Source organism: Xenopus tropicalis, chromosome 4 (assembly GCF_000004195.4).
Source record: "Xenopus tropicalis strain Nigerian chromosome 4, UCB_Xtro_10.0, whole genome shotgun sequence".
NCBI lineage: Eukaryota > Metazoa > Chordata > Amphibia > Anura > Pipidae > Xenopus > Xenopus tropicalis.
Window position 1 is genome coordinate 31665792 of NC_030680.2, and position 26346 is coordinate 31692137.

At 38.3% G+C, this 26346-nt stretch overlaps 1 protein-coding gene across 3 annotated transcripts; it reads left to right on the forward strand.

Moving 5' to 3' along the window:
* The first annotated feature begins 48 nt into the window (after positions 1-48).
* On the forward strand, positions 49-24510 carry pola2 (polymerase (DNA directed), alpha 2, accessory subunit). Of its 3 annotated transcripts, none has more exons than XM_012960870.3 (19): positions 49-231; positions 844-994; positions 2054-2175; positions 3620-3708; positions 4544-4601; positions 5703-5809; positions 7280-7473; positions 8073-8161; positions 8514-8669; positions 9923-9985; positions 11128-11170; positions 15060-15184; positions 15271-15309; positions 16130-16203; positions 19118-19226; positions 20261-20367; positions 21396-21455; positions 23389-23515; positions 23628-24175. In XM_012960870.3, exons 2-19 carry the CDS (start codon positions 913-915, stop codon positions 23775-23777), a joined length of 1794 nt encoding a protein of 597 aa, XP_012816324.1. In that variant the 5' UTR covers positions 49-231; positions 844-912; the 3' UTR covers positions 23778-24175. The 3 variants fall into 3 exon arrangements, with proteins under 3 accessions (XP_012816324.1, NP_001005060.1, XP_012816325.1); NM_001005060.1 differs by lacking the exon at positions 49-231 and adding an exon at positions 244-355 and having other exon boundaries at positions 23628-24510; XM_012960871.3 differs by lacking the exon at positions 49-231 and adding an exon at positions 469-492.
* The last annotated feature ends 1836 nt before the right edge of the window (positions 24511-26346 follow it).

Below are 26346 nucleotides of genomic sequence, written 5' to 3' on the forward strand. Positions count from 1 at the left end.
CAAGAGGCGGCCGCCTACATAGTATTATCATTTGGAGGCAGGGTTTGCCTAAACGTACAACGTAGGCCCGGCTCTCTTCCTCAGTGCGCTCCTCCTTCCCCCGCCTACCGACCCTTTGCTGATTGGTGGCAAGTCAGAACCCGGAAGTGTGCATGTGTGGGCCAACTGTGCTTTGCCCGGATGGCACCCGGAGCGCGGGAAATTTCATTCGGATAGAACCGAGATTCCGCGGTACCGTATTCACTTGTGTTAATGCGCAATTTTTTTTCCTACACGTCCATTTGGAATTGTGATAGTTATTATTTCTATGTGGGTTTGCTTCTGGAATTATCCTTTATCTATCTAGTGCGAGAGTGTAAGTACTCAGCCCTGACACCTGCCAGCCCAGCCTGCTGGGTTCAAGACCCCTGTTCAAGACAGGTTATGCTTATGACAGCTTGTTTCCTTGGTTTATCCATTCTGCCATTATATTGACAGTTTGGGCTTGATGAGGTATGTGGCAGTGGCCCCTAAATGGGTTCTAACTGCTTCTGGTTCTGTGGTGCTTTATATGGCCCCTGGGCCAGTGAGCCTGCAGTTCCCTTGTGAATGTGGTCAGTGCAGGTCCCATATACAGGTGCTGAGTCTGCACATTATTTGCTGTATTAATATATGTCTGGGTTATTTGGCTTCTCAATACCCAGTATATTCTTCCTTTTAGGCCACTGGCACAGGGGGCATTTTGTCTACCCACTGCCCTCAAGTGGAATCTCTGACAGTGCTGTGGCGGGCATAATGCCCCAGGCGCCAGAGGCCTACGAGGGTATCTGCTGTAACCATTGCTTTCTGTCTTGCTCCACTCAGATTTGCAAGTACCAGCCTGCCTCCCGCATCAAGGATCTGCCATCCTTTGAGCATACAACTGGTGAAGCCATGCCTGTGTCAGCAAAGAGCATTGAAGAGGAGCTAACGGTCTTTGACGTCAACTTTGAGGATGATGAAGTTCCAGAGAAAAGTAAGAAACAAAATGAAAGATGGAAAGTGTATTTTTTAAAACTATGGTTTCATAATTGTAATTTTTTTTTTATAAATAAAAGTCATTTCTATGCAGATGTTCATTCACCCAGGTAATATACAGTTATCTAGTAGTAATAAGTCTAAAGCATCTCTGTACAGCAGTGATCCCCAACCAGTGGCATGTTGCTCACCACCCTCTTTAATGTTACCTCAAATGTAGGTTCCTATTTTAAAATTTCTGTCTTGGAGGAAAGTTTTGGAAACACAGACAAGCAGTTTTACTACAAACAGAGCCTCCTGCAGGCTAGTAGTCTACATGGGGATACCAAATAGCCAATCACAGTACATATTTGTACTCACCAACACTTTTTACATCTGAGTATATAGTGTCATAAATAGGTTAACAACATATAGGTTACCAACTGCTTCTGCCCCTTGCAAGACTAAAGGGAACTTTGGTGTTATATATTTAAAATTAACTGTGGTAACTTTTCTACACTTGGGATAATGCCCTATCACTGCTTCCTATAGTATTTTTTTTTTAACAAATAAAAATAACTTTTGAGTGATTTAAAATAAATCAGCAGGAATGATCAATGCCAAAGTGCTCGTGGCTAAGACATTACCACAGATATAAATACAGTGCACTAAGTTTGTAATTTTTTTTAAGCTGTTTGTGTATCCTTTAAAGGACAGCCAAACCTTAGAAGTTATTATGGCAGACATGAAGTGTACCAATTCATAGGCACTACAGCTTGTTACAGTGAAAGCCCATACATCTGGTAATTCCAGTAGCAGCTTTAAGTTGGCTGGCCCACTCCTGTTACCAGGGGGCACTGTACATACTTTGGTGAGCTGTGGACTGCTGTAAAAAAAATGCTTTAACCAGACAATTTTAAAAGCAGTGTATATAATCGTTCTTTGAGGGATACAAAAGGTATATATATGTACATAATAATCTGTAGAAGAGGAGGTACAACATAAAGTTCTGGACATCTGGAAGATGTTTTAGTTGATAAAAATAAAGAGCCTCTCTCAAATGTTCTTTTCCTGCCAGTGGTGGAGCTCTGTACAGTTCACCGTCTTCAGGAAGAGGACATGGTCAATGAATGGATGGCTTTCAGTACCACTCGGAACCTTCCGCTCACAGTCAGCAACCTTAATATACTGGAACATGAGGTGAGTGCATGTTCAGGGTCACCTACTAATCCTCTTCTGATGATCATAAAGTGACCATTTCCTCGTTATTAGTTTTACTATGACTATAAACTGGGATTAAATATGGTGCTTTTGATTAGTATTGTGTTTTCTCTAAAGTACCATAAGAAGCTTTAAGTAGTCTGATACAGTTATACTGTGGGATGTATACATGTATTTGTGTTTGAAGTTCCAGATTCCAGATTTCCATAGATTCCAGAGAACAAACAAGTGCTTGTAATGCCTTTACAAAATAAAGAACTGACTGTGTTACATTTCAAGTTGTTAAAGGAACAGTAACACCAAAAAATTAAAGAGCTTTAAAGTAATAAAAATTTAATGCACTGTTGCCCTGCACTGGTAAAACTGGTGTTTTTGCTACAGTAACACTACTATAATTTATATAATAAGCTGCTGTGTAGCCACGGGGGCATCCATTCAAGCTGGAGAAAAGGCACAGGTTACATAGCAGATAACAGACAAGTTCTGTAGAATACAAGATGTTTGGCCCAATTTGTACTTGAAATGCCAGCCTTTATTTTGAGTCTTGGTCTGGACCTTTACCCAAGTGCCGCTCTCTCTCTTTCTCTGTAACGTGCTCCTCAATGGACCCAACTACATCAGATTGCACCACGCCAAGTGACATAATCACACGTGTGGCCTTGGTTCTTTTACTTTATCTGTTATGTATTAAACCATATTTTTTAAATTATTGTATCTAAATGTTAGTGAGGCTGTTTGACTTTTACTGTTAAAATAACAGTTACAGAGATTTTTTGGCTTTTAAATTAACTTTCTAATGAATAAAGACAAGGTCTATGTTGACTTTAGGTTAGTGATGTTAACTTGTCATTTTTACAATGTCACTCATTTTATTTAGCCTGGCTCTAGCTCAAGTGCATAAGATACTGTTATAACATTCTGTACAAATTGTAGAAAATACATTTATTACATTATTACATTAAGCCGGAGCAGCTGTCTTATTTCTCTCCTTCTTTCCTCCTTGCTAAAACTGTCAATATTGTACAGGTATAGGACTCATTATCTGGAAACCCCTTATTCAGAAAGTTCCGAATTCCAATTCCAATTCCATTCCGAATTTTAAAAATTATTCCCTTTTTCTCTGTATTAATAAAAGTGACTTGTACTTGATCCCAACAAAGATATAATTAATCCTTACAGGAGTCAAAACAATCCTATTGGTTTATTTAATGTTTAAATAATTTTGTAGTAGACTAAAAGTATGGAGATGCAATTATGGAAAGTCGTGAGCATTCTGGATAACAGGTCCCATACCTGTATGAGCACAGCTTAATATACCTTCAGGTTTGCATCTAATAAGGCTCGAACATGTGTATAGTTGAATATCATTTCCATGGAAAAGCATTAACAATATGTACTATTTAATAATTCTTTTCAAATTCAGGTTTTGAACAAGAAAAGTGCCAGACCACGCCCATCCCAGAAGAAAGAGAAACATTGTGGAAACAGGGATTTTAATACAATTCAAGAACTGTATCCTTTTTATTCTTTTCCTGTAGTTTTTTTTTTTTTAATTTTTTGTATGTGTTCTTGACCCATGCAAAACTGGCATACTACAGAATCTAAGGCTTATATACAAAAAGGGGAAGTACACACAATGCAGTTGGTCCACTTTTCTCTACTTGTAAGCAGGCGGAGTAAAGCAGATCATCTTCTCCTTTGTGTAGCTTCACTGACATGGTGTCAACCTGTGTGCAGCTACTCTGAGAAGATTTTGGCCCAAAAAATCCTGCACAATGCGGACCATCAGCATCATGTACCCTTACCCTAACTCCTGAGCTAATCCGTCCTCCGCCATAGCTTATAGTTAACCTATTACACTGGCACTCTGTGGACAGTACTGAGGCTCATTTATAAACACTTGGCAAATTTGCTTCCGGGCAGTGATCCATAGCAACCAGTCAGTTATTAGCCTTTTTAAGCCAAATGCAGGTAGAACAATGGAAGTAACCATTTAATATGGTTGCCCTGCATTACTGCCCAGGAGCAAATTTGTTTCTACAACCATAGAAGAAGATGACCCAGTAGTCCAGGCCCCCTGTGAGCGGGGGGTCTGCCATTTCTGCAACTACACCTCTGGATGTCATCAAAGCTCAGCAAAGTGATAGTGCTTAGATTAAATGGTCTCTCCCAAGAGAAAGTCCATAATATTTAATTGCCCTTCTGGTTTTGCAATATGTCCTTGCAGTCTATGTAGGGTTACAGGGGAAAATTCAATCTGTTTTACTTTAAGCAGTGCAAATTTTCATTTATTTGTTATGCAAGTTAAAGTGTTTAATTGTTTTTTTTGTCCTTAATAAATATTAAGTATTGAAGTGGAAACAGAAGAAGAAAATCTCCTGGATTCATATGCTACACCTGCTAAAGTGAGTAAACTGAAAATCATATGCATAGGTAGGAAAAGGCATTATGTTTCGTATGGATTTGACACTGTTGCAGTTTTCTTTTTGGTAGATCTGCTTTTCCTATATCAAGCTTGCTTTATGTACAACATTCATTTCTGACACCTTGAGCCAGATGTCTGACACCTTGAGCCAGACTGTGCCCAAAAACACAGATCAGTATTGGGCCATTTTGTTTTGAAGCAACTTTAGTTAAAATGATTGTTGAAGGGTTCAGCACCAACGGAAGCCTTAAATAGCCTTTATTGAATATCGCATGGCTTAGATCTACGACAATGCAATTTCAGGCTAGTCCTCAGCCCTTTAGTTAAAATGACTGAAAATACCTACATGAAAGGGGCCAGCGATTGACTTATACATTATCAGACTCAAGTATAAAAAAAAAAAAAAAAAAAAAAAATAGAGAGAGCAGCAAAATATGAATTAGTCCTACATTAGGGCACTGTCTACACAGAAATGATGCCTATAAAGGGAATGTTGCATGTGGTACTCATGAGTATGGATGGGTGCTAAAACGGCTACACTATTAAAGCCAAATATATCAATTTAAAGGGGATAATGAAAGTGTTTCTACCCCATGGAAGTTTGACCCACCTTCCTACAAAATAACATCTTAATGGTATTTTACTTATAATTCCTTTGTATTTGTCTGTTAAGCGATAAACATCTTATTTCCTTCTTATTTTTGTTTTTTTCTAACACTTGTGTTGTTCTTACCCATGGTTAGCCATGTCTTTTATTATCGACTACAAGCTGGTTTGGGTTTTGGCCTAGTATCGCTGGGAATATAGTCTAACATGTTTGATAGGTGTGCACAGACACAATTTCTTCAGAGATTGCTGCCTCCATCCAGGATTGTGCCATTTCACAATGGCATGTCTACCTTAAGGAAGACGTGCCCTGTCCACCTAGCTATTTTATTCTATGTGATATGGCAGTTTAGTATAATAATCAATTTACATTTGCTAATTTATTTATTTTGTTAAAGATGGATCGGCATTATACTAATTCTAATATAATGCTATAATAAGGCTAATATACTATATTATCTTATATTGTCTACAGGGATCCCAAAAGCGTAACTTGTCTACTCCAGAACATCCTCAGTCTAAACGCATATCTGTAAACCGAAGCCCCCATGTCCTCTTCTCCCCAGCAAGCTTTTCCCCCAGGTATAACTTTTTACATTATCTATTTTTTATTAATTTGAAATCTAACATAATTTCTTTACAAGCTTCATGACATTTTGGTTATAATAAACATGTCTTTCTAATTCCCTTTCAAGAACCTTCTAATAAGCAAGCGTTACATTGTGATATATATCCTTACCTTCAATTTGGACGTTTTGCTATGAGCCAAAATGTATTTTATATGCTTATAAATGTTATGTTTTGATGTCACACAGACTATAGTTACTGCTCTTAGGACAGCAGCAATAGCAAACATGACATATATCAAAATGGACGCCAAAATTATTTTTAGTGTGGGTTGCCGAGGCTCACATATAAAATTACTATGGATGCTGCCAACAGTGCTGTGCTTGATTTATCCTCATTTATTGGAAAGCTCTCCAATTAGTGCCCAGTGTATAATAGCTTACTCATCATGTTTAAGCTACTGTACATTTTAGCGTCATGCTCCCTTGAGTCTTCCAAGGTCCAATGTGCTGCTATGCAAAAATATTTTTTGGATTTAAAAATTGTTTTGTGTGCTATTACCCTAATAGGAATGCAAGGATCAGCGTTTCAGTTTATCCAGCAGTTAGTCTAGTTGCTGTTATGCAACCAAATGTAATTTCATTAGCCATAGGCTAAGGAACAGTAACATCAAAAAATAAAAGCATTTTAAAGTAATTAAAATATAATGTGCTGTTGCCTTGTACTGGAAGATCTAATCTGTTTGCTTCAGAAATGCTACTGTAGTTTATATAAACAAGCTGCTGTGTTGCCATGGGGGCAGTCATTTAAGCTAAAAAAGTAGAAAAGGCACAGGCTACTTAGCTGATAACAGATTAGCTCTGTAATTAAATGAAATGACATTCTACAGACTGCATCTTATCTGCTATGTAACCTGTGCCTCAAATGACTGCACCAATGGCTACACAGCAGCTTGTTTATACAAACCATAGTTAATTTCTGTAGCAAACATGCTAGTTGTACCAGTGCAGGGAAACAGAAAATGATACTTAATTTTTAATTACTTAAAAACACTTATATTTTTTGGTGTTACTGTTTCTTTAACTTCAGGTGATAAGCTATGGTATGAGTGTGTGTATTTATATGTTTATATAGTTCTACTTATGTATGTAGCGCTGTACAGCAGTTCAAAGACCTCAATGGGGTCCCAAACACTGACCAGTGAGCACACATTTTGCTTGCCCAAATTGATAAGTGTAGCCATCTTAATAATCATTTTGAAGCCGTTTCGGTTGAATATTTTGACATTTAACAAGAGATATATTGGTTAAGGCTCAGTTTGTTGTATATAATGGTAAATCAATTAGAAAATCTAGTTTTTTTTTTTTTTTTTTAAATCTCTAGTTTTATCTTCATATAATCATCTTAATTGCAGCTAATATGAAGGTAGTTTTAAAATGTATTGTTAACATACTAAAGCAAACTAATATTGTATTTTCTTGTCAGTGCCACCCCGTCTCAAAAGTATGGCTCTCGAACCAACCGAGGAGAAGTGGTGACAACCTATGGAGAGTTACAAGGAACTACATGGAATGGTGGCAGTGGAAGAAATACTAGTGTTGAACTGTTCACCTGTCAGGATGAACCACTGACAAAAATGTATAAGTTCATGTTTCAGAAGTTAATGGACATCAGAGAAGGTAAATAATTTTGAAAGGTAAAGCTAAGTACTTTCTGTGGCTATACTGTCAAATCAAGGCACGTATGACCTGCTTAGGAAGGGCTAGGTAGAATAGGGGGATTATTACTTGTTGTATGGAAGATTCATTATTCCAAGATGATTTGTGTTAAGTTTTTTTTTTTTTTGAAGGATTGAACTTTTTACTTCTGTAGCTCTTTTTTTTTTTTTTTTTTTTTTACTGCTATTTGGCTGGACCTAGATATTAACAATAGTTTGTAAATGGAGTAAAGATAAGTAATAACAAAAACAAATAAATGTTTAGACTCACTGGCAACCAGACAGCACAATTACACCCCCCTCTGTGTAGGGCAAATTATGGACCATTTACAAATCCCATGGATATAATTGAGAAGACTGACACATACCACAAATCTTACAATATGGGTATGTGTATGGCTGACTTCCAGACATTTTATCACTTCAATTTCTGGAAAATCAGAGGCAACTCTCAGTACTGTATGTTCAGGTACTTACCTGAAACGCAGACTAAAGCTGTCGTTATTGAATGGTGACAGATAAATCCTTCCCTGCAATATCTTACCTCTCTTTTAATTTCAGTGGTTAGCAGTAAGATAGAAGAACTTGGTGCATCTCTGAAGAACCATTTCCAAATTGATGAGTTTACCTCTGTTTCTTTCCCAGCTCAAGTAAGGTTGTTTGGCCCCTATTTGTATAGGTTTTTTTTTTAGCTGATGCATTGTGTATTTGCTTCCATTATTTCTTTGTCAGTATCTGCAATATATACTGGTTATTATACTAATTGTATTATAGTATTATACTCAAATAGATATAGCCTAAAGCATCTTATCTTTCTGCAATATTTAAGTAAAGTCCAGCTCGCCTACTCTGACAGTGGGATATAATGGGATATAATGGGATATATACACACATAATCATATATTTTTGATGTCAGGATATCTAACTTGAGGCCAATATGTGAATATTCATCTGATGAATTCTTCTTTCACTAATCAAAAATCTAATTGTCTTAAATATAAGGAGACTGTGACCGTGCTAGGACAGATTGGATGTGACAGCAACGGCAAGTTAAATTCCAAATCTGTCATCCTTGAGGGGGACAGAGAGCACTCAGCAGGGATGCAGGTTCCAGTTGACTTGTCTGAATTAAAAGAGTATTCTCTGTTTCCAGGACAGGTAATACACAATTTGGTTTTCCACTTAATAATGCTAAAATGGGGACATAGTTTAAAGAATTGGAACTTCTTTTCCTCATGTTAATAATAAGCCTTTCTGCAATATACTGTTTAAAAGCTAAGCAGAGCTGATTTTATGGTGCACTCCATCTTGCAGCTCTCTCAGATCTACTGGACTTGAAAGCAGTCAGCGGTGTTTTTTTTTTTTTTTTACATAAGAGGCAGCGTGCTGCAATTACCTGGTTCTGAATCTCAGAGAGGCTGCCGGTAAATCTGTTAAGGCAGTGGAGGGAATGGGCTGTGAAAAGTCAGGTTTTGTATGCAAATGGGGCAGAACTTAAACATTATACAGTCAAGCTTATTTTTAACGGGGAAAAATATTTCCAAAAAGTATCCTTTTGACACCTTAAATTGCCATACATGCCACTGTCTGAACACACAGGGAGGTAGCAGGGGGTTTTGTCATTTTACATTTTTTTCAATGGAGTCTAAGAAAAACAGACGTAAAAATGTTTGTATAAACACCAGTATCACAAAAAAAATGATTTACATTGAACAGGAATTTATACACATTTATACACTGATTTGTGGCTGACCTGTTCATTTTTTTTCTCAAAGCTCACAAAACTGGACCAGGAAATCACTGCTATAAACAAGATCTTAATGTTACTTTGCTAGTTTCCTGTGCCATCACTTCATTATAATAATCACTTCATAATCTATCTGTTTTAAATCAATGTTGTCCATTTTTTTCTATGCATTTTTGCACATTATTTGATATATAACAAATCTCAGGACCATATTATATTAAAATGATAATGCCATAAAAAAGAAGCCTCTGCAGCTTTTGAACAGACTGGGATCCATAAAAATCCACTGGCCCTTGGGCCTCCATTTGACAGCGCTAACCTATTGTAAGGCTAAATAAATGTACTCTAATCTAAATCTGTAGTTTGTGTAAGGGCAATGGCACGCAAGAAGAATGCCTTTCCCTTTATTAACCTTTGTATTACCACATGTAAAACAAACCATGCGGCAATGCAGCTGAATAGCAGAATAATTTGGAGGAAGGCATTTTTCTCTGATTTCTAAAAACTGTTGACTACCAAACTGCAAGTTCTGTCTGTAGTGTCAGTGTGCAATGAAGCTTTTTTTGTGTGTGTCTTGTCTTTGTCAAGGGCCTAAAGCTTACCATTTCTAAACAGAACTGCTACATTGGTCTTTCTTATGTCTACTTTGCATTTTGGTTATTAGGTAGTAATCATGGAGGGCACCAACAGCACCGGCAGGAGGTTTGTCCCTACTAAACTTTATGAGGTAAGAAGGGAAGTTGAGCAAATTTGCAGCCATTTTCAATTTGCAGTGAAAATGTACATTCTCTGGAGCTTTGTAAAAAAAGACTGGTTATAGACTGGTTTCATTAAACTTCCTCCAGCTCCTTGTTGTATCTAAATAACACCACAATATTCCAATATTTTACATATGTTGACATTAAGTTACATTGCAGCTAAAGAATATGCAGTGTCTTCTATCATATTAATGACACCTACTGTAGACATAATAGTGTAATTGTTTTTGTTAAAATAAACAATAGATTGTTTCATTGACTCACAAAATACTGCACACTACAGGTATGGGATACCTTATCTGGAAACCCGTTATCCAGAAAGTTCCAAATTACGGAAAGTCCATCTCCTATAGACTCCATTATAAGCAAATACTTCTAATTTTGAAAATGATTTCCTTTTCTCTGTAATTTAATACTGTTTTACATATCAAACCTATTTTGCCTTCTTCCTTGATTTTTTTTTTTTTTATAGCCACTCCACACCCCACTGGAATTTTGATAGCTTTTTACTGAATATCTTTATATTTTTTCATTGTGTTAGCCATAGGACAGCTTTTCGTGATGTAACCATTGGTAAACTTTTTTATGGACCAAATCATGTATTCTCTTTCATTTTTAAGCTTTTTATTAGCCAGTTCAGTGGCTGTCAGTTCCTACCAAGCTTGTTAGCATTTCTAAATTAAATATGCTTATGATTAATAATAACCTGCTTTATCAGAAATCTTAGGTACAGCCAGCCTTGACTTTATTGTCATAATGTGCCTGTATTGCCACAGCATCCAAATATAGTGATTACATGTAGTTTTGATTTTTTTATTTTAATCTTGTGCAAAAATTGGCCTCCTTACCATCCAGACCAGCTACTAAGTAGTTGATAAAGAGACTAAAAAAAAACAGCTTAATCCTAATCTCTCTGGTACTTCTTTTATGAATAATATGAAAATTAAAGTATATTAAACCTGCATTACCCAGATATAGTGGAATCTAGAAAACTAGCAGGTGTGTTTGGTATAACGGTTCCTTTGTTTAAAAAGCTATGGGCACTATGTATACATCTGATTGTATGCAATCTTGAATATAGTCTAATACATAATATGTTTACCTGTTTTAGGGGGTTCCACTTCCTTTTCACCAGCCCAGCAAAGAATTTGAAGGTGAGTGTTGCCAAATAAAATCAGTAACAATAAATACCACTGTGTGAAATGACATAAAGGGGTAGTTCACCTTTTGAATATGTACTAGAATGTACTATTCCTAGCAACTTTTCAGTTGGTCCTTTTACACTTTGCAAAATGTAAAGAAAAAGAGAAAAGAATGAAATGAAAATGATTTCAACCCTGTCTGTAATTGCAAATAGTACAAAGAGCACATATCAAATGTTGAAACAGAGAAATGTTGTTTTCTGAAAAGTTTTGAGAGGGGCAACAAATACTGGAAAAGTTGGGTAATGCCAAAAACAGCAGATCCCAGAGAGGTGTAAGGTGGCCATACAGCTTATATGTCCGTGTATGGGCACTCCCGGTGGACCTACCCAACTGATATCTGTCCTAAAAGTAACCAAATCTTGATTGGGCAGGTTTGATTTTCCAATCATATTGGGGACCACATTGGCTAGTTGATGTGGTCGTCGGTCCGACAGCCCATATACCCACCAGTTTTAATTTTCTTGTTTGGCCCTTGGGTATTTGGGAATTTTATCACCTACAGAACATAATATTAAAAGATTTAGAGAATCCAGAGAAATCTCTACGCAACAGGCAAGGCCAAAAGCCAATATTGGATGATGGTAATCCTAATGCCCTCAAGCAGCACTGCATGAAAAACTGACACAATTCAGTATTGGAAATCACTGCATGGGCTCAGGAATTTATTCTGAAACCACTGTCTGTAAACACAGTTTGTTGCTGCATCCACATATACAAACTAATGCATAAAAAGAAAGCATATATAAAGCTCATTTAAGATGGATTGAGGGGAAGTGGTGATGATGGTCCTGTGGTCCGACATCCAAATTTGATATTTTTTTTTGGAAATCGTCGGCACATGGTTCAAAGCCAGCATACATGGTGATTTGAGGGTGCATTAGTGCACAAAACATGGGTAGCTTGCACATTTAAAAGGCACCATAAAGCTAAATGATACATACAGTTGTTGGTGCAATATATTGTTGCCTTCCAAACAGCGTCTTTTAGGGAAGGCCTTCCTTAGTTCAGCAAGACAACACCAAACCACATTCTGCAGATATTACAACAGCATGGCTCTGTAGAAAAAGAATCTGAGTGCTAAACTGGCCTGCTGCAGTCTAGACCTTTCACCTATTGGCGCATTATGAAATGATGAAGTGAAAAAATATGGCAAAGGAGACCCTGAAGCTAAAACAATCAAAAAATAAAAAAAATGTAAGACCCAATTGCAAGTTGTTTCAAATTATCACTGTCTACATCAGGGCTGTTTAACTGGAGGCCTGTGAGCTGGATGTGGTCCTCCAAAGGATTTTATGGCCCTCAGTCTCATATTTATCTTCAAGTATTCTTTAATCACTGCCTGGTTGCTAGGGTGAATTGGGCCCAAACTCCAAACCTGAGAGAACTGCTTAAAGGGGACCTGTCACCCTAGGAAATATTTCCAAATTGTTTTGTATTGTGTTTGTCAAGCAAAATAAACTTTAAATCATGTATATAGTGTCCTTCAGTTTTGGAATTCACAATCATACCAAGCAGTCAGGCGCCATTTTGTGGGCACTGTTATTAAGGTAAACTTTGTATCACCTCAAAATCTTGTTTATGTGCCAGAATGGGGGACCTGATGCCCATGCACTGGCTACACAATTAGATGGTGAGGAGGGAGGGGGAAAGTGACTGCTCAATGGAAAGTGGTAGTAATTCTATGCCCCGCCTTTATGCCTAAGGCATAAGGGCGGAGTAGTCAATATATGATTGGCAGCTGTTTGGGACTCTATGAACCTGAAATGCCAGGGCCTATTTTGAATCCAGTCTAGGCCCTGGACCTCACTGTACTTGAAATGCCAAGGACTATTTTGAATTTTAGTCTGGACATTGATACTACCCTCTACCACACGTATGTTTAGCCAAAAGCATACTATGTGCTTAGTCTCCATTGCTGTGGCACAATTCAGTAATTGTTGTCTGATAAATTCAAGATAAATTGTTTTAAATGGAAAGATTTATGAGCCACAGCTAACCATTTTGCATTCAGAAAATAAAAGTGGGAAAAGTGAGGTCTGTTAGAAAGTATGTCATGCTTGGCATCATTTCAAAAGTTATTTTTCTCTGAAATTTTTAGATTATGTAGTATTTCTTCTGTTAAATAACAGCTGAGACATATTGCACCCTGAGGTATTCTAGCAGCCAAGAAAAGACTCTGCTGGCTGGCCACACTCCAGCCATCTCCACCTGCAATGTTTGAGTTAGAAATTCTAACTGAAGGGTCACATAAACCATACATTATTTGGTCTTTTCATTACTTTGTGTGTTCTCTGTGCAAATGTGCATTTGCACATTATTATTTATTGTGGGCTCAGTTATGCAGGCTATAAAACTAAAGAGAGAGTGCCCAGTTATGTAAGTTTATAGTCCAGAAGAAAGGTAGGTTTTACAGTGTTACTTGTAATTGCAGTTAAAGGGCACCAACTATCTTGTATTGTACTTCTATATTCTGACTAAAACTTAAGGAGGATTTACCCGTTAGCCAGAGGAAGGATGAACTTGACCCGGACAAAACCTATAAATAATTGCTTCTGTTGTTAGATAATAGAAATAGTCACATGACTACCAGGAATTAATTACCCCATGCAAGCACAAAAATCAGTAGTGTTCCCTAAAACTATGCAGCTTTACCCAGCAAATTATTTTCAGCCACTTTCATATTGCACATGAACAAAAATAGCTATGTGGCATAGTTTAAATTAAACTAAAAAGGGAAACATTTTGTTGCTGTTAATATTTAGGTCAGTTACTGAGGAGAATCTTGCTCTAAAGTAATGTGTAGTTTGGGTCTTGTGTGTGTTTCCCAGCATGGGGGCTGAGTAATCTTGCTACATCATTGCGTGCTCTTAGCTGTTTTTTTATAACAGGTTTTCCTGTTGTGGTTAGGTTGTCATAGCTCCCATAGCACCCATATGCGGATTTTAGCAATGATTTGCTTTTTAGTCAAGATATAGACCAGATGTACCGATTGTGGTTGCTGCCAGCATAGTGTCTAACTTCAGTAATACATCTATGTCTACCGTCCCAATAGTCTAAAATCTCACGTGCCATACAGAAATAATATGAGAGGGCCACTTGGCCAGTCTTTTACCAGCCTGGCCAGTAAAAATGATGCTTGGTGCCAATAATATAAAGAAGAAGGATAAAAATATAGAAAGGCTGACATTTTTTCCCCTATCCACAGATAATAAATGTTGTATAATAGCTAAAAATAAATTGTCTAATTGCTAAATGTTTGGTTACCACCAGTTATATTTTATAAATTGATACTGAAGTGTCTGACACCTTTTGCCTTTTATGTGGTTAGAAACCAAGGGCTTTGAGCTACTGCAAGATTTAAAGGCAAAATGCTAGGTAAGAGCGTCAGTTGTTTCTGTGCTACAGTTCTTCATTGGGATGGTGTTGTAATTCAGCAACCACAAGCTGACAATCACTGAAGAGTGTTCCATCCAGTATAGTAGTTCCGCATTGACAAACTGAAAACTACTGAATAGGTTCTATCTAGTATGGAACAGTGTACTAGTAGGGTGTTGGGGCAGTAAAAGCTGCCTAGTTGCATGCAAAACTGTAGGTGTAAGGGAATACTGATGGGAAGGCATGCTGTGATCAGCATAAGGGCGCTGCCAAACAGGGAGGATCCTTGGCCTGCTTCCAGATTTCTATGGATCCAGGTTGGTATATCTGCCCTCAGATTTATATGGATCCAGCTTGCCATAAGGTTTGTTAGCTGGACAAGTCATTTGTGCAGTCTAGCATTTGAACAGTTTGCATATTTTGCTAGTGCCTAACGCTTTATTCTGTCCTGTAATTATTACAGAATGTCCACAGCAGATGGTAATCACAGCGTGCGGACCCTTTACCACATCAGATACTATCACCTATGATGCCCTGAAGGATCTTATTGACGTTCTTAACAGAGACTGTCCAGATATCTGCATCCTGGTCAGAATGAAGAAATGCAAATTTATTTGTCTGTCTGGTTTTCTTTACTATCCTACTGATTACCTCACATTTCCCTTTCTGTGCAGCTTGGTCCCTTTTTGGATGCAAAGCATGAGCAAATAGAGGTGTGTAGAAATTTTATGTTGCTAATATGCAAGAAATATACTGTCTCAGAATTTGCGTGAATTTATATATGTGCCTAATACTTTACCTCAACTTATCTATGGCTATACTTCTGCTAAATATTGTATATAAAGCATAGTGAGAGAGATATATATCTATTTGAGTTAGAGGAAGAAGAATAAAGTCTCTGGTCACTGTATACATCTCAAAGCATAGGACAGAATAGTTGCCCATAATTGTTATACTGAACTTACTGTACCACGAGAGACATTTAATAGCCCTATAACAGTAATGATTCAGGGATGAACTAATTCCCTGCCTTATCCTATACCACATTATCTTCAGGAAGAAGTAAAAATGAATGATTGATGAATAAATGATGAGTATTGCCATAATATAAAAATACAAATAAAATATCGGATCATATGAATATGTGACCAATTTCTTCTCCTTCCCGTATCTCTTTTGCATTTTTGTTTTTAACATGAATTTGGGGCTTCGATATTGCTTGGGGAGCTGATCATTCTGTTTTATTGGTTCAGTTTTATTGATCATTTGTCAGACTTTGCCAAGCTAACCAAACCTGCGGTTAATCAGGGAATTTAGGCTACCTGTTACTTACTGAAGTTTATTTTTAGTATACAGATAGAAGCAGAGGGTTGCGTAGCTCCATTTTAGATGCAATAAATAGGCCTTAAAATAATTGTGCTGTCATTGTTCTTGTATGTAAATACTTTATGGCTACATACTGCAAACATGCTAGCAAGGGTTTAAGAACATATTAGGACTCTAGATTAATCTTTATTTATTTCTCCCATTCAGAACCTGCAACTCACAGTGACATTTGAAGATGTGTTTAAGCGTTGTCTGAAAATGATTATCGAAGGCACACGTCTGTAAGTCAATATAGGGGAATATTTAGCTACTTTTTGTACAATTATATCCGTTATCTCATAGTGTATAAACTAAAGCTGCCCATACACTGAAACATCTGTTCAATTTGCAAGGTCGTCAATTGAGCTAGTATTTCCTCGATATGCTGACATTAAACTGGTTTAAAAAAAAATTATGGTAAATCCAGGCTGTTTGAGGTGGGGAAGGTTGGTAGTTGGTAGATATCTGCCTGAGTTTTGGCCAGATATCAATCAGGCGGGCTTATACACAGGCCACAGTAACATCAAAAACTGAATACATTTTTTGTACGTTTAAAGTTTCTATCTGTTCATCTGGTACCTACATGTAAACCATATCTTGGCAACAAATGTCCTACTTTTTATATGAGCGAGGTATTCGTTATATCGTTCTGTACCTAAGATACATAAATTACATTTTACCCCTATTTATGTTCTTATATCTGGACTAAACCCATTGTATCCTACAGAGCTTAGCTTCTCTCTGCTGTGTAACCTGTGCCTTTTACCCCTATTTCAACTTGAATGGCTGCCTCCATGGCTACACAGCTTATTTATATTAAATTATAGTAGTCTTTCTGCATCAAACACACCAGTTACACTTGCAAGTGTCTGTGGGACAGAGGAACCTTGGGGTATAGAATCTACCAGCAGGAGGCAGGACACTAGAAGAGGATGAAGACCCCCCCCACCTCCCTGCTGCTAATGTGAAATTTAAATTTTATTTATTTATTTATTTTTTTGAAAAACCGATTTCAATGCAGGATTCTGCTGGAGAACCTCTATTGTGTTTTGAAAAAAAGCATGTTTTCCCATGACAGTATTCCTTTAATTTAAAAAAAATATTTAAGCTGGCCATACATGTAGAAATTCTGATCTATCGTGCGACCAGTGGTCACGCGAAAGATTGTTCCCAAACTCCACTGACGTTCAGGGCTGAATCGTAAAACATGAAGGTAGAAAAAATAAAAATTTTACCTCCACCTGCCGATTCAGCCCTAAACGTAGATTTTGCTCAAGATCAAAATCTTTTAACCTGGCCAATTGACGAGACGGCCAATATCCACAGCCTTTTGCAATATAGGTCGCCTCTTCCAGCCATACATGCACCGAATATTGTACGAAATGAGGTTTTGTACGATAATATCGGTGCGTGTATTGCCGGCTTAATACTTGTAAAGAAACAAGACCTTACAAATTCTATGTGTTGCAGTGCGTTTCAAAGGCACAATGATCTAGACATGCAACGAAGTGGAAGGGGGGGAAGAAAGTTGAGATGGGGAGTTCACTTCAGCTTTATTATCAGGCAAAAACACACGTAGAGGGAAGCAAGGAGGGGGGGTTAGACCTCTTCTTCCTTAGGGCTGTCACGGTGAAGTAGTCTTTTAAGAAGAGGGAAAGTTACAATCACTGGTGATGACAAAATGTGATTGTGATTGTAATCGCTTACCTGATTACCTGATTCAGATTATATTATGAAGACCTTTTAAATGGTAGCTGAACCAGTTGTGTTAAGCAAAAGCAACCACATGAGCCATACACAAATGTTGTGGTTTCCTTGCCTGCCTCTCGCTGACAGATGCTAAACTAGAAAACAGAAGAAAAGAATAGTAAAGCATACCCAATAAACATTCAAATAGGACCTAACATAGTTTACCAGAAGGGAACTCAACTTGCTAATCACGTAAATAGCATTTTTTTCACCCCTTTGATAAATAGTTAAAGCCCCAAATGTAAAATGTTGCCCTTTAGACTTTTAGTGCTTGGTGCGTTTTTACAGGCCAAGCCATCTAATTATCAGCAGCAAATTTTCTTTGTCGCATACTAGTGCTGTAGTGTGTAGGGGGGAAGTAAGGTTTGGCAGTAAAGGCTTGGCCATGCACTACCTACTCTGATGCAATAATTTTACAGTATCAGAATGTAGGTAGGGCACTGCTAGATACATTTACCTGGGACATGTTCCTAAAACTGGGGGTTAACCCTCAAAATTGTGCCAGCCTCCATGTTGCCTCTGTGAGCTGAGTAGCCAGAAACCACTACAAAGAACCTTGTGTGCAATTGCCAGAAGAGTGCTGCATGGTCAAAATTCTGCAGGGACCTAGAGAGTGGATTTCTGATTAGATCTCTGGCCACTGTTTGCCTAAATCCTCTTATAAATAGTTATGAAACTGTACATAAATCTGTTTTTCTTTGTGCGTACGTGAAAGCTGAACTGGATTATAAATGAGGAAAACAATGTTAATCTGAAACTGATGTCAGAGCTAACTGCATAAACGTGAACAGGAATACATAATATCCATGCAGCTGCATGGAATCCCAGGCATTGGGGATCAGTCCTCAGCACAGCTAGAGAGTTTGTACTGAATAGAGCAGGGATCCCCAACCTTTGCTTACTCGTGAGCCACAATCAAATGTAAAAAGACTTGGAGAGCAACAAAAGCATCATAACAGTTCATGGAGGTACCAAATAAGGCTAAGATTGGATATTAGGTAGCCTCTATGAACACTATCAGCTTACAGGAGGCTTTATTTGGCAGTAAATCTTGTTTTTATTAAACCACAACTTGCCACCAAGTCAGGAATTCAAAAATAACTACCTGGTTTGGGGACACTGAGAGCAACATCCAAGGGGTTGGTGAGCAACATGTTGCTCACGAGCTACTGGTTGGGGATCATTGGAATAGAGCATGCATATTGTTTGGTAACCAAAAAGAAGAGACTATGTTTATAATGACAGACATACATTCAACAATGTAAGCCATGGTTAGCCAGAGTTTGGAACTGAAATTTTGATATCACTGCAGATCTAATGCCTGACCATGCTTCAGCAAGTTAATAAGTAAAAAGAAGCTAAACAATTGTTTGAAGGTGATTTCTCATACTTCTCATTACTTTTCAGTTCGGGGTGCCATCTGGTCTTCGTTCCATCTCTCAGAGATGTTCATCATGATCCTGTCTATCCTCAGCCACCATTCAGCTGTTTTGAACCGGCCAAAGAAGACAAGGACGTAAGCTCTGTTCTGTGACCTTTTAATAGTTTCATTTTATACATGGGCCAACCCTGTATAATACCTTGACCGACCAATACTATATAATGTATGTCAAGTACAGACTGGCAATCTGTAGATTTTGACAAGTGGCAGGGAGGGGCTGCTGTAAGATGCCAGAGACAGTAACTAAAGCTGGCCATACACGCACCGATAATATCGTACGAAACCTATGTTGGCCACAGCAGAAACTTTTTAAACCTGCACAATCCATGAACCTGGCATAAATATACCAAAAATATTTTAGCAAATAGAATCTGAGCCTTTCAGCATGATTCTGATTTGGCCAAATTCAAGTGCCTGGCCAAACTAAATCTGAACCCTAAAAGTTTTGGTCACACAATTAAAAAAAAAAAATTCCTACGTGCACTTTATTCTGGGTGCTAAATTGCATGTGCAAATGAGGATATGAATTTGGTTTGGGTTTGGATTTACCCCAGTCCTGCATTAAACATTTGGGATTCAGGCAAATCCCAAAAATAAGAATTCTGTGCATCTCTAATGTTGAGGTAGTTGGAGGCTAGATTATTGGACCTGCCTGATAGTGATGTGCGGGTCAGGGGGGTTTGAGCCAACCTCCCCACATCAACTGCTGGTTGCGGGCGGGTTCAGGTTCGCTTGCCCTCCCTGCCAACAACCTAACACTGCCAGCTTCCTCTTCTGGCTCTCTAATTTATAGGCGTGCTTCCGGCAAGCTCCGCCCCTTTTGGCCGTCACTGCGGGCAGACGCGGGTCTATTAATAGATGGAGGAAGCCAGTTCAGTTTGGGAACGGGCGAGTTAGGGTCAGGTGCGAGTCGAGTATTTCTCGACCTGCACATCACTACTGCCTGATTTGGTCTACAACATGGATTAGTTGGTCCCTGGCCCAATAAACGAATTTTAACAGGAGCCTAAGCTGTTAGTAGGCTTACTGCTTATATCACCATTTTATCTCTTTTGTCCGTGTTTTTATTTTTACAACTCAGTTGTGTGTTTGTTTGATTTCATTTTCAGAGGGTCCATTTTGTTGCCGATCCCTGCACGTTGTCTGTCAATGGTGTTATCTTAGGCATAACCTCTACAGACTTGCTCTTTCATATGGGTGCAGAGGAAATAAGCAGGTAATGTGATTGCTAGGTCAGTCCCTTTGAGCTACAAAGCAAAATTAAACTTTTCAAACAATATTAGCTGGAACTGCCTAACAACTAAAGCTGGCCATACGGTTAAAGAGGCCCCCCAACCTCGGTAAAAATAGAATTCTAAGCAACTTTTTAAATATACATTAAATAGTTTCAGTGGTTTTATTGATATGTGTACATTTGCTACTGAAAGTAGCAAAATGAATCTGTCTGTTTACATTTTCTGCACTCCTGAAACAGTGCTACAAGCCAGCTGGTAAAAGCTGATTACAAAACCTAGAGGAGATCTGACCCCTGTTACATTAAAAGCCAGAACCAGAGAATACTGATTTCATATGCAACAACATATATCTTTAATATGATAGAAAATCTTTAATAAATTAATATTGTAAAGGTGCTTAGAATTTTCTTTCATTGTGCAAAAAAAAAAAAATATATATATTTTTAGTGGAGGACCCGTTTAAAGATGCATATGTTTGGCTCGGTTGCCAGTCAAGTGGATTTTGGTCTGATTTAGCTACTGTTTGTGCTGGTTGAGCTGATTAGGAGTCAATGACCAAATCTTACTAAAGGCACATAGCGACCCATAGGGCAAGGACCACATCAAAATGCCTAATGTGGTCTTCATTTAAAAAAGCAGTTTTCAAACCCACCTGATAATTATCTGATTTTTTCACCCCATATATGAGCAGCTTTACGTGATCTTTTGTGATTCTGTTAGTTGTAGTTCAGACTGTTTGTTTTTTTTCCAGAATTCACAGGTAAGCAATAGAAATGCTTCTGAAAAACCACATGAAAGCTCTCTATATTGTTGCACTGACAGACAAAAAAAAGGCATGTAGCTCTCCGCAGATAAATAGCAAGGGTATAGTTGAACAAGATGACTAGAACCATGTAGTTACAGAAAGGAGTGATGCATAACCTTGCATATCTATAGATTTAAATTACATTTACACGTTGTTAGATAACAATACATATATATAATTTATTTTTTAACAATCATTTCATAGCTCTGTGGGGGCTCCGGATCGATTTAGTCGGATTCTTAGACACATTCTGACCCAAAGAAGGTAGGTCGCCATATCACTTTACCTTTTTTATTTGGAATGAGTGATGAATGACTGGAAAATTAATAGTGGTATACAATGTTGTCAGCCCGGGTTCAGGCACGTGAATTTTGGTGTTGAAATACATACTCATGCATTTCAGCACTGAAATCTGCTCCGTTTGCCTGCACCTGGCTAACATTGTGGCTCCTGGTTGCAGGCATTTGGAGAGGCTGATACCATCGAAGGGGCTGATTTTCAGCCTGCGTTTATCCTCAGGCCAAGAATCAGCCCCATCTGGCATTAGCCTGAAGCATTCCTACCCCCATGCTTATCTAGAAGAACAATGTGTATTATAGTTCCCCAACACTACACAATTTGTGCAGGTGCCTGTCATGTTTCTGTCCAAGCTCAAACTAATTACATTAATTTCAATTAAGTTAACTAATTAAATTAATTTATTTACACTAATTACATTTCAAGCTTGCTTGTATTGTGCTTAGCGATGATCAGTCCCTCTTGCCTTCCATTCAGAGCACTGCAGCAGCTTTTCATGCATGACACTGTGCATAACCTGGAGAAACAGTCACCTGACCAGTCGGTGGCTCCTGGGCTCCCTCAGCGCCATGGTACAATAGAAAAGGCACACTTGTGACTAAACTTAATTGGCATGCCAAACACAGTGGTGTAACAAATAGAGGAAGCAGACCCTGTGGTCGCAGGGGGGCCCGTACCGTGGGGTCTGCTTCCTCTGTTGTTGCTTGTAAATCCCTGCTCCCTGCTGACTCTAATAGAAAAGCGAGAGTTTATAAGTGAAGAGATGTCACGCAGTGACAGAGAACGCGGAGGAAAGGTAACCGGGGGCTGCTAGAGTTTGCTGCTGGCTGAACTCTAGAAATTACACCAGGCATGCTGTAAAAATATTTGCAATGTCGTCCAATTTGCCACAAAGAACTTTGCTCACTGCTTCTGAATCAGGTACCTACATTAATTAGTTTAAATAAATTAATTTAATAAAACAAAAATGCTCAAACCTTATATTGATTTTTTTCCTCAATACATTGAATTATATATAAACATTAATGGATCCAATAAATGTCTTGGCATGCTATTTATAATTTTGCCATAAAAGTATTTGCCTATTGCTTTTACATTACCTATCCAAACCCCATATTCCTCTATAAGGGGGCTGCCATATTTGTGCAGCAGGATTCCGTTCGCATTAGATCCTATAACTGAGCTGAGAAGGGACAGTCAGGTTGGCAAAACAGTCAGGTTTAAGAACCTCAAGTAATTGCTTACAAAAGCAGCCCTATCAGTGAAAAACCTCAACACGAGGAGAGGTTTTTTGTGTCAGTATTACTTTAAGCTACTAATAAATGTAAAACATTTTTTTTTTTTACATATTTGCTATGGCAGTAACTAAATAGCGTTAATGGTCCATTGGGGCCAATAATGTGATCACTCTAGGGGCCTGTAGAATTTTGTCAGCCACAGACAAATGCAATTCTTAGCTAATGGATTCGCTTGCTAACTTCAATGAAATGTGCAATAGATCAGTCAGATGTCACTTTTACCAATTGCAAAAGCAACTGTTTTGGTGGCATACACGGACTAATGGGTTTCTGACAATTTAATTGAAGAGTCCCTCTATTCTATGCTTTTCCCTTCTTTACCCTCTTTGTCGTAGAAGGGATAACGCAAGTTTCTGAGTGCGCACATGGTATGTTTGTATTACCAGCAAAGGAATCTAGAGAAAAACTGTTTGTTCGCTGCTCCCTGGCTGTCTGAGGTTACCACATTAATTCCTTTTTATTGTATTTGGATTGGCATTTCTGTTTGTATTTATATTGTTTAAGAAAATATATGTTTGGCAACACCAATGAGCCCAGTGTTTCACCAGTGTACAACAAGCCCAGTGTTTTTCCCTTCTCATAAAAATGTTTATGTCCCACAGTTACTATCCACTGTATCCACCCAATGAAGAAATAAATGTTGACTATGAGGCTTTCTACAGCTACGCCCCTATGCCTGTCACTCCAGACATTTTTATAGTCCCGTCTGAGCTTCGCTATTTTATCAAGGTAAGGGGTCTTCCTGACTTAAAGATTTGTGCAGTGCAATCCACTGATCACTGGTAACGTAGCCTAAGGGCATCATTACAAAATACATTTTCTCTCTTTATCGTTTTTACAGGATGTCACAGGCTGCATCTGCATTAACCCTGGGCGGCTGACAAAGGGACTGGTGGGCGGCACATATGCACGCTTTCTGGTCAAAAGTGGAGCCATGGGGTCTGAAGGAAAGAGATCTCCTTGTATTTCTGCTCAGGTGGTGAGGATCTAACTGGGGAAACCTGAGAACTGAATTAACATCTGACAAATAGAACTGGGGTGAAGACAATGTACATAAAGAGCCCATGTAATTAACGAGTGCTCTGAAAGGAGCCTGCAGACGGCTGTATCATCATTTTGTGGATTTGTATATTTTTACCTGTGTTTCTTTAAACTAATTCACTTAAACCTGGTCTCCTGTAAAGTCAATTCTTTGGAACTTTCTAAGAAATGCAATTTCCCATCATCCATTTCTGCAAGAGATGAACTTTTGGATATCCAATTGAGAAGCCACTTTTGAGATATATACACTGCACAGGCCCAAAACATCGATTTGCATTCTTAGCACTGCCATGCATATTGTTCCGCAATTATTAAAAGTTGTTTTTTTTGGTTTTTATATCAGCCAGGGAACTGTGTCTTTAGCCATTTTCTAAATTCAGATCCGCCAAGGTTTGTTCACACACCAATAAGAAAAGAAACACTTCTCTTTATTCCAGAGCCATTTTGGATCGGTTTCCTTATCATGTATACATTTAGTGGCATGTGTTTTGAATTAAAAATGGTCACAAAGATGGATTTAAAGATTCTGTTCAGGCCCTCTCCTATGTATCATTCTGTGGTTAAAACCTGTGTCTTTTTACTAAGGTAAGGGGGACCACAAAAAAGATATAACTGCTTAAAATTAAAGCATTGATCCTATGAACTAAAAGCTAATTACTCTGAAAACAATAAAAGGATAGAGACCAATAGCAGGATGCTTTAAAATACCACTGTCTTTAACATTCTAAACACATTTAGAGGTGCAGTTTCCCCGTAATGTTTATAGCATTGCATTTGGCCGGTTAGAATAGGTGATATTATTAGGCTTAGATCACCAAGTACGGTGCGTCTATGAAGATTTTCATTCATCCAGGACAGAATATACAGTATCTAGTAGAATTAAGTCTAAAGCAACTGGAATTAATTCGTTTTCTTAAAAACTATCTGGGCAGCTTCTTCAGCTCAACCGAGTGGTAGGGCATACCCCAGCATTTAAACCCTCGAGAGGAATACAGTCACAATGGTTCCATTGAATTAATTCGGTAGGTGTTAGCCAAAACTCATAAAGGTGTGAAAGTGTGAACCTGTGGCGAAATGTTTTCAAGAATCCTCAGACAGTCCAATTGCTTTAGACTTGTTTCTATTGGCTCTGGATACTGTATTTATGTGCCATAAGCATCTATTCCAGGGGCAACCCCAGGGGTGTGCTTTCAAGTCCTATATGTGTGTTGTGAAACACAAAAGGGAAGAGCTTTGGTAGCATTACCTCCTTGGTTGGATTGTGATTAACCCCCATGGAATAACAATACCTGTGTGTTCTGTTGTTGTTACACTGTCATCTTTTGTAACAGCTTAATATGTATCACGCATATTGGTGGGGAGATGGAGGGCAATGGCTTCCTCACAAGGTGATTTCAAAAAAGCAAATTTTTTTTCCCCTATATTTTCCCACCTGCAATTTACATTATTGCCGATGGGAAACCAGTTTTTTTGGAAATGAATTGCCTGCGGTAGAGTACATTTATCTCTGTGTGTATCACCCTTAATGTTATGTTGTACTGTATGCTGCAGAGAACCTGATGCCTTATTAATGTGGTAACGTGTTGATACTGCTGGCACTATTTACCCAGTAAATATGCGCCAAGCCCTGATGCTTGCTGCATCAGTAAATAACTAGTTCCCGTGAACTAGGTTTCACCATAAAGCTGTGCTAGCACAATTAATTCAGATTTCATGTTTCCCTGATGTTTTGCTCTAAAGATGGTCATGAAACGGCTGATAAAAGCTTATGAACCTGTGTGTGGGGAACATCCTGAGCAAAATCTGGCAGGGTAGAAAATCCCATTGAACAAGTGTGTTGATGTGGTCCCCTCCAGACAGGACTGCATTAGCCAACATTATGATGTGATTATTGACCCAGGGACCAGATGATCAGCTGATTTGGCCCAGCCCATGGGTGAACAAATTTGGCAAAAATCTACTCATTTGGTTGAGTTTGCATTTCCATTTCAGCTCCTATAGTGGCTGTTTATAACCCATCTAATCATTATTGTAGAATCAAAATTAGCAGTCCCAGTAGAGTCTGTAGATCAGTGTGGCCTTGTCTCCTTGTATTCCAGCTGCATCTTGACAACCTTATCCAATTGAAGTTTGCATTGTTTGGCAAGGGTGTCAGTCTTAATATTGAGATATATAATTGTTTCATTGGGCAAAATATTTTTTCCCTTGTAGTATCGGTATGCCTTATTTCCCCTTTAACTTTCTTTCACACTGAAAATGGTGGGCCACTAAAACCATCTAAATTGTGTACATCTCTCCCATTCTCTGTCCTTTCTTCTAGGCACCACTACGTAAGAGTAATTTTTCCGACTTACTCCATAAACAAACCTCTTAAGTGAGATGCTGGGTAGTTATTGTCTTTCTCATTTCCCTACCTTCTTTTCTGCAGACTTTTGTGCAGATTAAGGAATGGCAATGTAGGTGTATTCATAGCTCTTGTAGTCTCTCTGCAGTACTTGCTGATTCGTTTGCTCCCCTGG